At 31.0% G+C, this 12,105-nt stretch overlaps 2 protein-coding genes across 2 annotated transcripts; one reads left to right on the top strand and one right to left on the bottom strand.

Annotated features, from left to right (window-relative positions):
* Positions 1–225: 225 nt before the first annotated feature.
* LOC119632178 (syntaxin-7) lies at positions 226–7,071 on the bottom strand. Its single transcript, XM_038024973.1, has 6 exons — positions 6,341–7,071; positions 6,204–6,273; positions 5,931–6,075; positions 1,296–1,550; positions 1,068–1,223; positions 226–1,004 (listed from the first exon to the last, which is right to left on the bottom strand). The coding sequence occupies exons 1-6, from the start codon at positions 6,474–6,476 to the stop codon at positions 909–911; spliced, it is 858 nt and encodes a 285-aa protein (XP_037880901.1). The 5' UTR covers positions 6,477–7,071; the 3' UTR covers positions 226–908.
* A 447-nt stretch (positions 7,072–7,518) lies between these two features.
* On the top strand, positions 7,519–9,808 carry LOC119645387 (actin-related protein 3). The gene is made up of 7 exons (XM_038045596.1): positions 7,519–7,702; positions 7,908–8,088; positions 8,181–8,387; positions 8,445–8,552; positions 8,616–9,152; positions 9,228–9,311; positions 9,371–9,808. The coding sequence occupies exons 1-7, from the start codon at positions 7,659–7,661 to the stop codon at positions 9,464–9,466; spliced, it is 1,257 nt and encodes a 418-aa protein (XP_037901524.1). The 5' UTR covers positions 7,519–7,658; the 3' UTR covers positions 9,467–9,808.
* The last annotated feature ends 2,297 nt before the right edge of the window (positions 9,809–12,105 follow it).

Here is a 12,105-nt window from a genome sequence, read left to right as displayed (position 1 = left end):
AGGATTTCAAGTAACGATGGACCAAAAAATCCTCTTAGACGCCCTCAACTCTGTATATCCTTATATAAAAAAAAAAAAAAAAAAAAACAAAAATAAATATTTTCGGTAAATACAATGCATATTTTTACACAAAGCGACGTTCGACTTCAAAAAGGTAAAGTACAAGATTATAAATAAGTTCACTAGGAATAAATAAAATTATTTTATTGTATTTAAAATGTAATTATTTTTTTATTAATTTCTTCATTAATCAATTTATAATTACTTTCAAATATTATCGTATTTGTATTCATGAATTACTACAATATATAAAAATAAGATGATAATGTATCCGATTCGAAAGTTAAAGAAATTTAAAAACAAAAATACTCTAATTAAATATGAATAAAGCAGATAATAAATAAAAATTTAGCTAAACTCTGAATAAATTATGAATAAAATAAATATTTGGATAATATTTTTGATGTAGTACAATTTTGGTTCTTCTAGAAGCAAATTTTTTTTTTTTTTTTTTTTTTTTTTTTTTACAATAAAATAAGAATAAACAAAGAATAGATGACCTAAACCACGTACACAGAAATACATAATAAATGAAATTGAATTCTATAAGTATGTTTGTGATCAATGTAGTTAAGGACGTTTTAATTCATTTGAGATTATTTGATTTCTCCTTTATGTTTCTTCCGCAAAATTTTTGGCTGATTAATCCTTAGGAAGAGGAATGTCTTCGCTTGTATCGTTTTGGTTTAGTTTATATAATAACATTCGTAATCGTTTAATACACTCAAGTGTTAATTTTGGTTCCCATTTGTTTTTTTTTTTTCTAATTTGTTTTTTTTTTTTTTTTTTTTTTTATACACATTATGATGATATTACATATAAACATAAATAAAAATAATAATCAGTAATTAGTTCCTTAATTGCATTATCATTACGATCAATATCAGCACAGCAACCACAGTTAAAATGCTAAACAATATCAATTTCTTCTTGCGTATTTTATTCTAAAAAAGCAAACGCATTAATTGAATTTTGAAATAATTTTTGGAAAATATATTCTCTCGTACCTTATAAGAACTAGCTTTACGTAAATTATCTGCTGCTTGGGATACAAAAACGCTAGTTTGTTCAACTGATGACTCTATAGAATCGACGGTTAAGCCTTGCTCGTAAACCATGGCTCCTAATTTCTTATAAATCTCATTAACACCGACAATGTTATTCTAGAAAAATTGAAATCATTATAAATTTGTCACAATTTTTTTTATTTATAGCTATTTTCCCCTTTTCCTTACCTCCAATTCTCTAATCACTTTTTCTTGTTCTTCCAGGGCTTGTAAATCAATTTCTTCTTGCACTTGCATCTGCTGTTGTTGCTGCTGTTGCTGTTGCGATTTTTTGCCAAATATGTTGTCGTCAAAAAAGGAATTATTACCACCATTGTTTGTCGTATTATTTGAACTACCTGGTGGCTTGGGTATATTGTATTGATTGGCTTTAGCTTGATGCACTTGATTTATCTTGATATCAAGAGTTTTACGTTGCACAGCCTAAAATGTAAATATAAAAGAAAGAATAATGAGAAGATAAGAGTCCTACTATCAAAGTTAATAACAATGTTGTAGTAATGCAGCATTTTACGATGAATTACACTAATCAATAAATCGATAGGAAATATTGTTTTTTTATTTATTGAAGCAAGTCTGGAATATCAGTCATGTAAAGCAATAATGGATTTCAATTTTTTGATGTGCTATCAATATGCTATCGAAAAGAATAAAGTTTTCGATAATTTTCAAGCTTGTTCCCTTGTTTTGAGTTATAGCTAATCTAATCAAGATTAATTCTTCGCTTCTTAAGGAATTAAATTTTCCTTTATATAGTCCGCATAGATCCCCAAATCTACTGATCAAATACATAACTAAGCTGAGGAATATTTGATGCTTACTCGAACCTACTGTAAGCGAATACACAAAATATTATCTATGAAGTTAATTCATTACATATAAACAAGTAAATATATGTACATATATACGTATAGGTCGGACGGTGAGACTGTGTCCACAGCATGGTCGCATATTCGCTCTTTTTCTTATCACGTTCAGTTTAACAATAAGCTACATCTCTTCCTATAGGTTGGCAGTATAGTGAGAAAGCGAATAAATAAAAAAAAAAAAAAAAAAACAGGCCTGATCATCAATTCACCTCAAATCAATATATACAGGCGTCTCCCTCATATAGCACGGTCAATTCGTACCAGTGTGCTATACGAAAGTTTTTCATTAATTAAAAACAAAAAAAGAAAAGAATATAATAAAATAATATAATTTAAACTTAGATATAATATCCTAACGTGGTGTGATAGATTGAAATTGCGTACCAAATCTACATATAAATGAGAAACTAAGTAAACTTCATAATAAAACAAAAAAAGAGAAAAATTTTCATTAAATTTAATTTTAATAATTAATTTATTTAATTTATTTATTTTTGTTTTTTTACAAAGTTAGTTGAAACTTCCCTTAATTAGTTATTTCTAGTCTTATTGTGTTGTATCATCACGCTCGTATAATAACAATATGTAATCTCAAATTTTGTACTGGATTGCAGCGAAACCATGTTTTACAAATATCTCATTATACGAGTGCGATTTGTATTGAAAAATATTTAATTTATTGTGAACGTTTGTCGACATAAACAATTTTATATTGATCTTTTAGCTGGTGTTAATAAATATTTTTACCGATTTCCGAAACTCTCATAAAACTACACTTTTTAGGTTCTCGTGAGCGGATTGTAATAATTTATTCACTGCATCGCATTGTGTGCATAAACTAAAACGGTATATGTTTCATTTCAATCTTCGCATAGCGAATCACACAAGTGCACATACACAGAGATAGGGACGGACAAATGGATACTGTTAAATCGACTCGAGTCCCACAATATATATGTATATATATACTTTACAAGATATTTGACGTATATTTCTGACTATAACGAACAGAAGGACATATCTAATATATCTGCAACTTTCGATCGTGGATATGAATGAAAATCTACAGATGTAACAATTTTATTCGCATACATGTCCTACAAGAGGACAGACTACTATGCGTAGATGTGTATTTATATAGAATATATATCTACATATATGCATACATATACATATATCCATATTTGCATATATGGAAAAATAGGCGTGAGATTAATTTTTCCGTTCTATGCCATACAAAATGTAAAAGGTAACTTCCACAGTGCTCACACCACGTTTTCGTAACACAGTTCAAAATTAATTCCCACGGAATCGCATGCGAGTTAGTTTTGTAGTAAAATGTTGCGAGCTTTTATGTTGCTTTAGTACGTTTTTTAGCTAGACAGTGAAATAGATGCGTCCTCTTTAGAGTTGGGAAAAGTAAAGTGCTTTGCAAAATTTTCTTGTAAAAGTGGACTTCAGAAAGGAAATGCAATATGAATTGATGTTTATAATAATACTAGATAAGTCGAACTCGTCATTGGAGACATGAAGAAGGATGGCTAGATCATCAGCTTCGAAATCAGGCAAAAACGTACAAATTTATTGCCATGTTACTAATTCGGTCACATAACTTTGTTATGAGTGCTTTAAACACCCAAAAAAAAAAAAGTGTCGAGAGGCGCGGAGTAGTTAACAAAATTCCTCCTGCAAAGCGACATCCCGTCAAGTTGTGTAGAGCAATTACAAATGAAATTAGAAATGTTCTGTCACCCCGAACTGTTCATCGACATTTATTAGGTGCTAATCCACGAGGAAGAATATTTCGGAAAATTCCCTTGCTCAGGAAAGATCATTTGGAGAAGAGGAAAGACGTTGCTTTGGTCCATAAAAATTGGTTCAAACCAAAATGCTGAAGAAAAGTGGAGAAATTTAGTTTGAAACGACCAGAGAGAAATAAATTTGTTTAGAAATGATGCGGGAAGAAGTGCACTTCAATTAAAAGGAAAAGAATTCCACGCCAGATTTATTAAAAATCTGTAAAGCATAGTGGAGGATATCTAATGGTAATGGTTGTTTTTCTTGGGAGAGCAGCTCAGACAAAAAAGCACTATGGACAAATTTGTATGCCAATGCTATGAGAATTTCAGCAGGATAATAGCCCGAAGCATTCAATTCAATTCGATGAGAGCACGATTCTTCGATCATATCTTGAATGTCATGGAATGACCAAATCACTCTCCCGACCTCAATCCTGTTGAAAATGTTTGGGGAGGACTAAAGCGTCATGTTTCCTGCAGCATATTCAAAAAGTCTGGTAGAATGTCCCAATACACCCCTGCGATAATGAATTTCATCCATCCCTACAGAAGTCGAAGCTATCCTGAAAAATGCTTAGTGGTTATATCGGCTATTGACCATTTCATATAATGTCCCAGTAGACCACTGCGATGATGAATTTCATCCATCCCTACAGAACTCGAAGCTATTCTTAAAAACGCTAAGTAGTTATATCGGTTATTAAATATTTCAATTGATTTCTATAAAATTAATCTTTGTCTACTTTGGAGTACAATATTTAGCATTATTTTCAAGTTTTTGTATATTACTATCCACCTGGAAACACTGCGATATTTTTGAAATGAACTTCTATTAAGTTTTTGCTTATACTTAGCGTAACTTTAAAATCACTTTTAAATACGAAAATGTTCATACTTTATAAATGAATGATAAATATAATAAATGATAAGAGGAAAATGAAAAAGAGTACTCTCCGACAACATAAAACAACAATACGCCTATCTTCCGGCCTATATGCGTATATCGTCGTATATACATACATATATGTATATATATATATATATTAATAATTAAGTTCTGGTCGTTCTATGGTCGCATTCGTTTATCACAGTTTGTATATGTTAGAATTGCGCAAATTTTTGTGTGAACACGCCATACGGTCATGTAATAATGTACTTATGCTTACGTGACAAAACAAAAAAAATTTCAAATATTAAAGGAGTCGATATAATTCTTCTTAAGGCAGTATTTCCATTTCCTAAATTTATATACGGAGTCGTGGAGTCATAAATATATACCAAAATATTTACTCTATCATCATAAAAAAATTTTACATAGGTGACTATTATTAACCAAGCAAGAACAAGATAAATAAATTGCAATAATTACTACAATCGGAGTTGAATTATATTCGCGATTGAGAAATTATTAGTTAACCGACTATGTTTACAAAACTAAAACATACATATATTGACAACACTACTACCAGGTGAATCCACGTCTAATATGCACCATTGAAAAAAAAAGGCAAAATGACAAAATTAATATTAATGTAATCTTATCGTCTGTACATAAGGTCTTTTCATTTACAGTCTTTAATTGCACCTCACCTTTTTTTTAAATCTGATCGTTCGATCTGTTTCATCGTACATGTCCGCTTGTTGGTGCACCACAAGTTCTTGTTGAATATTTAAACTCGGCATACATATTCTTGCTATAGCTGTACAGACCGAGACTGAAAATGGTGTTTCGACAATCAAACCTACAACATTAAGTCAAGCTTGAAGAGAAAAACCTCTAGTTTATATTAATGTAATGCATTCATCAAATTTACTCGAAATGCTTTATCATCCCTCCGGCGTCTAAGCAAAACACTTTGCAACTTTTCTATATTATGTACGAAATAGTGAGTAAATAGCCAAGCTTGATAACTTATTTTTTTAATTAATAAAATAATATAATGGATAGTTACGTTAAAAAAAAAAAAAAAACGTAATGCCCTATATATTTCGGTCATAATACTTTCTGTTTTTGCAATGCACCAGATAAATGAATTTTTGCACTTGCATCACCGTTATCATACAAGGTTTTGTCGTGATAAATATGGGTTTGGTAAAATATTGTTAAAGAGGATGAGCAGCAAGAAAATACCAACCTGAAAAGCAGTTATGGCCGTTGTAAATTCATCGACCAAACGATCCCGCTGTATCTTTAAATGGCGTTCTCTACATTTTTCTACCTCATCAAGCTGATTACTGGTATCGGACACCACTTGATTCGTATAAGTCATAATTTGATGTCTAAAGAAACATTAAAAACACAAAAGCAAAAAGAGAAATGAAATATGAAACCTTATATGTTTCTTGCAAGCTATCTGGTTAAGCTTTGAAAACAAACAAACACATGAGATTGTATAATAAACACATACAGTTGTTTTTTCAATTCAGGCGAATCTTGAGGGGTATTGCATTGATTAACCATACGTTGCATAGTAGAAACTATAATTTTGAATAGAAATTATTGTTGTTATATGTTTTTTATAAAAAAATGTTAAGCTCAAGTTACCATTTTGTACAATTTTCTGTATACTAGTGGCTATAATTTGAGCCAATCTTTGAAAATCTATTTCACTCAAGGTCCCCGTATTTCCGACAGTACCTCCTCCTCCTCCCATACCATTTTCCATATGCTTCAAGTCCATACTTTCGTAAGCACTCAGTTTGCTAATTTTAACTGGCTCTTCTTTCAATGTTTATTTATTTAATCAATTATTTCAACTTTTTATACTGATTGCGTATTTTTTTTTTTTTTTTTTTTTATCTGCTAATGCGAAAACGATACACCTCTTCTTTTTTCCGATATAGACCTTGCATATATGTAAGACGCAAAATTGGATGACTTCACTAGTTGGGAATGCGTTTCCTTTTTCTTGTTTTTGCTTCTTGCAAATTTAATGCACTTTAATATAGTTCAATTAATTTACTAACTTTGCTTAACTATATTTCTTATTTCCTGCTTTTCGAAACTTTCTGGCTATTTGTCTGCTGATTGCTTTTACATTCACTGTTATTCGCAATACATTTGTAATAATTGTCTTCCCCAAATCTCCCCCAGATAGCACTAATTTTTTTTTTTATGGACTTTTCAGAAAATGTAATGCCGCAAAGTAATAAAAACACTTTATGAATTTATCACTTGATTTAACGTGGATGTGTATCTTCGGTTTTAATATTTTTTAAAAAGTGTCTTCGCTAATTTTGCTTAATTTCGAAGAAAACTCTTTTAAACATTTCGTTTTTTTCCATTAATATACTTCACAATACCATTCATACTGTAATAGGGCTGCCAGGTTTTATACATCATTCAAAAAAAAACCCCAGTCTAAAAGAATTGAGACGACAGATTGTTTTTTGAATTATCATTAAAAAGATACATATTATGACATATGGATACTGTATATGAATGTGATGCATTATAGATATCACTGGATTTACCTTATGAGCAAATAGTCAATGAACATTTCCTCTCACATAATGTAGTTAATTTATTGAAGTCTACAGACTTGTGCTTACAAATTTATACATAATTTATGCTAAATACCGTATAAAAACGGAATATCGTAAAATGATGGTATTTTTCTTTGAAATCTCTTATGGGGACAATTAAATCATAGTATCTGAAAGAAATTGTTAATTGGGGAACACTACGTGTAAATTTGGATCTGCAGAATTGGTTTTTTTTTTCATGACACATCCATTTGATTAGTCGAGGTGTGGTTGCAAGAATTCGTAGAATTTCGCGAACTTAATTCTATAAAACTGAAAATTTAATAAGAATTATATTAAATAAAGTTAGTGTTAGGACAATATCCGATAAAAATATAATGGCCAACAGACTACCGGCGTGTGTTATCGATGTGGGCACCGGGTAAGTGCACTCTTAAAAAGGTTGTCATGGCACTCGGTTTGTATATTTGTGTGCGCGAAAAGGAAAAATAAGAACGATAGCGGGGGAGCTGCGCGTTTAAATATGTCTTTTTATATTCAAAAAGTGATGAAAAATAGGTCACCGCATGTCTATAAATTGATATAACAATTGTATTTATTTGCGATTATTTGCTTTCTATTTAAAGCTACACGAAAATGGGCTTCTCAGGTAACAAAGAGCCCCAATTTATAATACCTTCAGCCATAGCTATAAAAGAAACAGCACGAGTAGGTGACACCAATACAAGACGTATCACAAAAGGTGTAGAAGATTTGGATTTTTATATAGGTGACGAAGCATTTGAGGCCACAGGATACTCAGTTAAGGTAGTATAGAAAAAGGCTCTAACAGATGACTAAATAATAATTATCAATTTGAACTTTGCACTTCTTTCTATTAATAAACAAATAATTCTTAGTATCCTGTACGTCATGGCTTAGTAGAAGATTGGGACTTAATGGAACGTTTTCTGGAACAATGCGTATTCAAATATCTGCGTGCCGAGCCGGAAGATCATTATTTCTTGTTGACAGAACCTCCCTTAAATACTCCCGAAAACCGTGAATACACTGCTGAAATTATGTTTGAGACATTTAATGTTCCTGGTCTTTATATAGCCGTACAGGTGTGTGGTATTTTAAAGACATTTTTAATAATTTGGCCTATCTGTGTATATGTTTAGGCTGTTTTAGCTTTAGCTGCTAGTTGGGCTTCCAGACCAGTCGAGGAGCGTACCCTCACTGGCATAGTGGTCGATAGTGGCGACGGTGTTACTCATGTTATTCCAGTGGTGAGCACTTGAACGTTTTTCCTTTCTCGGCAATTGTTAAAAAGTAATTTCTTTGGAATTTAGGCAGAAGGTTATGTTATTGGATCTTGCATTAAACACATACCTATTGCCGGTCGTAACATCACCTCATTTATCCAAAGCTTGCTGCGTGAACGTGAAGTGGGCATACCGCCTGAGCAGAGCTTAGAAACTGCCAAAGCTATTAAAGAAAAACACTGCTACATCTGTCCCGATATAGCCAAAGAATTTGCGAAATATGACTCGGAACCAGGCAAATGGATACGCAATTATACGGGCGTTAATGCGGTCACAAAACAACCCTTCACAGTCGATGTAGGCTACGAACGTTTTCTTGGGCCCGAAATTTTCTTTCATCCAGAATTTTCAAATCCCGATTTTACTAATCCTCTATCGGAGATCGTTGACAATGTTATACAAAATTGTCCGATTGATGTGAGAAGGCCTTTGTACAATAACATCGTTTTGAGTGGTGGATCCACAATGTTTAAAGATTTCGGACGTCGTTTGCAGCGGGATATTAAACGTTCAGTGGATACACGTTTACGCATAAGTGAAAATCTTTCGGAAGGTAGAATTAAGGTATGATTAACTTAACCAAACTTTCTCTCTAGATGCTACAAATTTAATTTTTTTTTTTTCTTATATTGCTAAAAGCCAAAACCAATAGATGTTCAAGTCATTACTCATCACATGCAACGTTATGCAGTTTGGTTCGGTGGCAGTATGCTGGGATCAACGGTACGTTATTATTATTTAATGATATTAATGTTTATTATTCAAAACTGGTTGTTTTTCAGCCTGAATTTTATCAGGTCTGTCATACTAAGGCTGCTTATGAGGAGTACGGGCCCGGTATTTGCCGTCACAATCCTGTATTTGGTACCATGACATAATTTTTTTTTCTCTTTTTTTTTTTTTTGTTTATCTTCCTTCTCGTATGAGTACAGTTACATCTAATTTTCTAATCTAATTTCGTTTTTCTGTATAAGCCTCTAAATAATTTTAAAGTATTACTTTTTTTTTTTTTTTTTTGTAAAAAATATTTTCTATGGATGTTTTAATCTATGTGTGTAATTTTTGCAATTTTTAATAATGCATTTTTTGCTATGTACTGCTTCTGAATATCCAATACATAATTAATTTGTATATTCTTTGATAATCAACCTCATCTAAATGATGAGTCTTTTTCCCATATATGTAAAAAAGACAATGATTCCATAGTTTTTCTAATTTAACTCTCGTTTTTTATTTTATATATAAAAGTCTTTTTCTCTAATCATAGCTAGGAACACGGTTGATCTTAGGTAAAGTAAGTCGATATTAAGAGATGTGTATGTGCTATCTATGACATGAAAATAATATAAATACGAACAGTGTTTCACACTTTATACAACAAAATTTACTTTTACTTTACCTTAGATGTATTTCTAGCTTAAACTGAACATAACGACCAGAAGCAACAAATATATATGTTTAAATATTATAATTGATTATGCGAATAAAAAACGAATGAAAATAACCAAAAAAAAACCCAACAATATTATACTCGGTTTAAACCGAATATTTTTTTAGTGCCTACCACTTGTTCCTCCTTTTTTACTGGATAATGTTGGCAAACATACTGCAACACTGACGAAACTATATTTTGTGAAGAACGTCTATCAGCCCTTAATACACATAGAAGACGAAATTGCTCGAGTGGATATATATAACTTTATGTGTAAACTATTATTATAGAACAGAACATTCAAGTACCATTAAGAAAACATGTCTTAAAGAATGACATAATAATGCATTCTAGGAACACAAGTTATGTAAAAGATAATAAGTGAAGTAGAAAAACTTTCTGCAAAACCAGTAGTGTAGGTTTTTATGCATGAATCTCTGAAGCGATTTTATCGAATTTTTAATTTAATTCGATAAGACTAAAAGGGACGATTCTGAGCTTAGTTTTCTTTTTCAAGGCAATGTTTTCCATTTTGAATTGTGGAGTCAGCAGATAATCGATTACAAAATAAAACGATTCCAGTATCAAGACTGCGTATAACTTAATCAGTATATGCGGTTGGAAAACTTAATACACCGACCGTGCTGAGTATAAAAATATGTAAATAGATAGATGTTTGTAAAAAATTGTTGCAATCCCAACAACTTCACTGAAGATAATACAGCGCCCCCAGAGTTTTTTGCAGCAACTAAATACAAATATTCGTTTAACTAGAAAACAAAAAATAGTTAAAGTATGCAAAAAGAAAAGAAGAACAATAAAAGTCAATTTATTACCATGAAAAAAAAATAACGTGAATCACTCATTTACAACAAAGACTGCTGAGTAATCGTTTTGCATCTATGTACGTATGCGCTTCTATTAAATATACAGTGAATACTAATAGAGCAAAAAATACATATATATTAGTTTAATTAATTGAACATTAGTTGAAATGCAATTGAAAATCATAATTTTACATTGACAACAACAACACTGAATTATAATTAATTTATTTAAAGTATGGAATTTGTAATTCTGCTTTACATAATAATGGCTTGTGATCTTATTTGAAATTTTGAACAAGTTGACCGAAGGGATATGTAGAGGAATATTTCATCTGCTACAATACAGAACAAGTGAGTTCATTATATTTGCCTGGGACTGACTATAGCTATTATGGCCATCATCCATTTGATATTGATTAGATAATGTCTGAAAGGTTCCGCTTTGGGTGATGCAAACCTTTTGCCAAAAGAATGAAATTTTAATGCTTTACAATATTAAGTAGGCGTAGGCGATTTTCTTCATTTTCGTATAAGTCCCAACTATTGATCGTTGTATCTGCTGTGGTTTAAAAGTGACGAGCAAAAAAGCAAATTTTTTTTTATTTTTGAAAACAGATTTTATCTTAAATTAGATTGCACTTTGATCGTGTCCATCGAACGATTTCGCTCAAATCCAATACAAGTCTATATGTAAGAATTAACATTAATTTAAACGGAAAAATGTTCACCACAGACAAACGAACCGACGGACATTCTTTAACCGATTTAAAATTTGATGCTGCTCAAGAAGAATATATTCAGTTTATGGGATCTCTGGAGACCTCCAGTTTTGAAAATTTTTTCAATACATTTAGAGTCTAGATACTCTACATATCTGAAATGAATATCAAATTTTTAGCACAGGTTACTATTTCAAATTTGTCATTATGCTAATTTTATTGTTGTATATATATATATATATATACACAATATGTATTAAATTTTATTAAAATCGCTAACGGAAATTTTTATCTAATTCAAGATGACGGCAAAGTTAAGGTTAATCAATCTTATCTGCTTAGACAAGTACCATGAATGAGATTTAAAACATAGTTTGAACAGAAATATTGTAGTGCGTAGTTGGCTAGTAGTTAAAGACTAGATTTGATTTCATTGAAGGCGTAGCTTACATCAATAGTAGGCTTTTTAGTTTAGATCTTTTCGAATGTAAAATAAAACCCATTGTGATTTTTTTTTTAATAAGCGTAGACATTTATTT

The sequence above is a fragment of the Glossina fuscipes genome, unplaced genomic scaffold, assembly GCF_014805625.2.
Source record: "Glossina fuscipes isolate IAEA_lab_2018 unplaced genomic scaffold, Yale_Gfus_2 1, whole genome shotgun sequence".
NCBI classification, from domain to species: domain Eukaryota; kingdom Metazoa; phylum Arthropoda; class Insecta; order Diptera; family Glossinidae; genus Glossina; species Glossina fuscipes.
Note: the sequence above shows the minus strand (reverse complement) of the source record. Positions and strands in the feature narration are given on the sequence as shown.

Excerpts from the sequence above, each read along its gene's own strand:
- LOC119645387 (XM_038045596.1), top strand. The coding sequence starts at position 7,659 with ATGGCCAACAGACTACCGGCGTGTGTTATCGATGTGGGCACCGG. Across the intron at positions 8,388-8,444 it reads GTCTTTATATAGCCGTACAG|GCTGTTTTAGCTTTAGCTGC; the intron begins GTGTGTGGTATT and ends GTATATGTTTAG. Across the intron at positions 9,153-9,227 it reads TTTCGGAAGGTAGAATTAAG|CCAAAACCAATAGATGTTCA; the intron begins GTATGATTAACT and ends TATTGCTAAAAG.
- LOC119632178 (XM_038024973.1), bottom strand. The coding sequence starts at position 6,476 with ATGGACTTGAAGCATATGGAAAATGGTATGGGAGGAGGAGGAGGTACT. Across the intron at positions 6,274-6,340 it reads ACAGAAAATTGTACAAAATG|TTTCTACTATGCAACGTATG; the intron begins GTAACTTGAGCT and ends TCAAAATTATAG. Across the intron at positions 1,005-1,067 it reads GTAAAGCTAGTTCTTATAAG|AATAAAATACGCAAGAAGAA; the intron begins GTACGAGAGAAT and ends TTGCTTTTTTAG.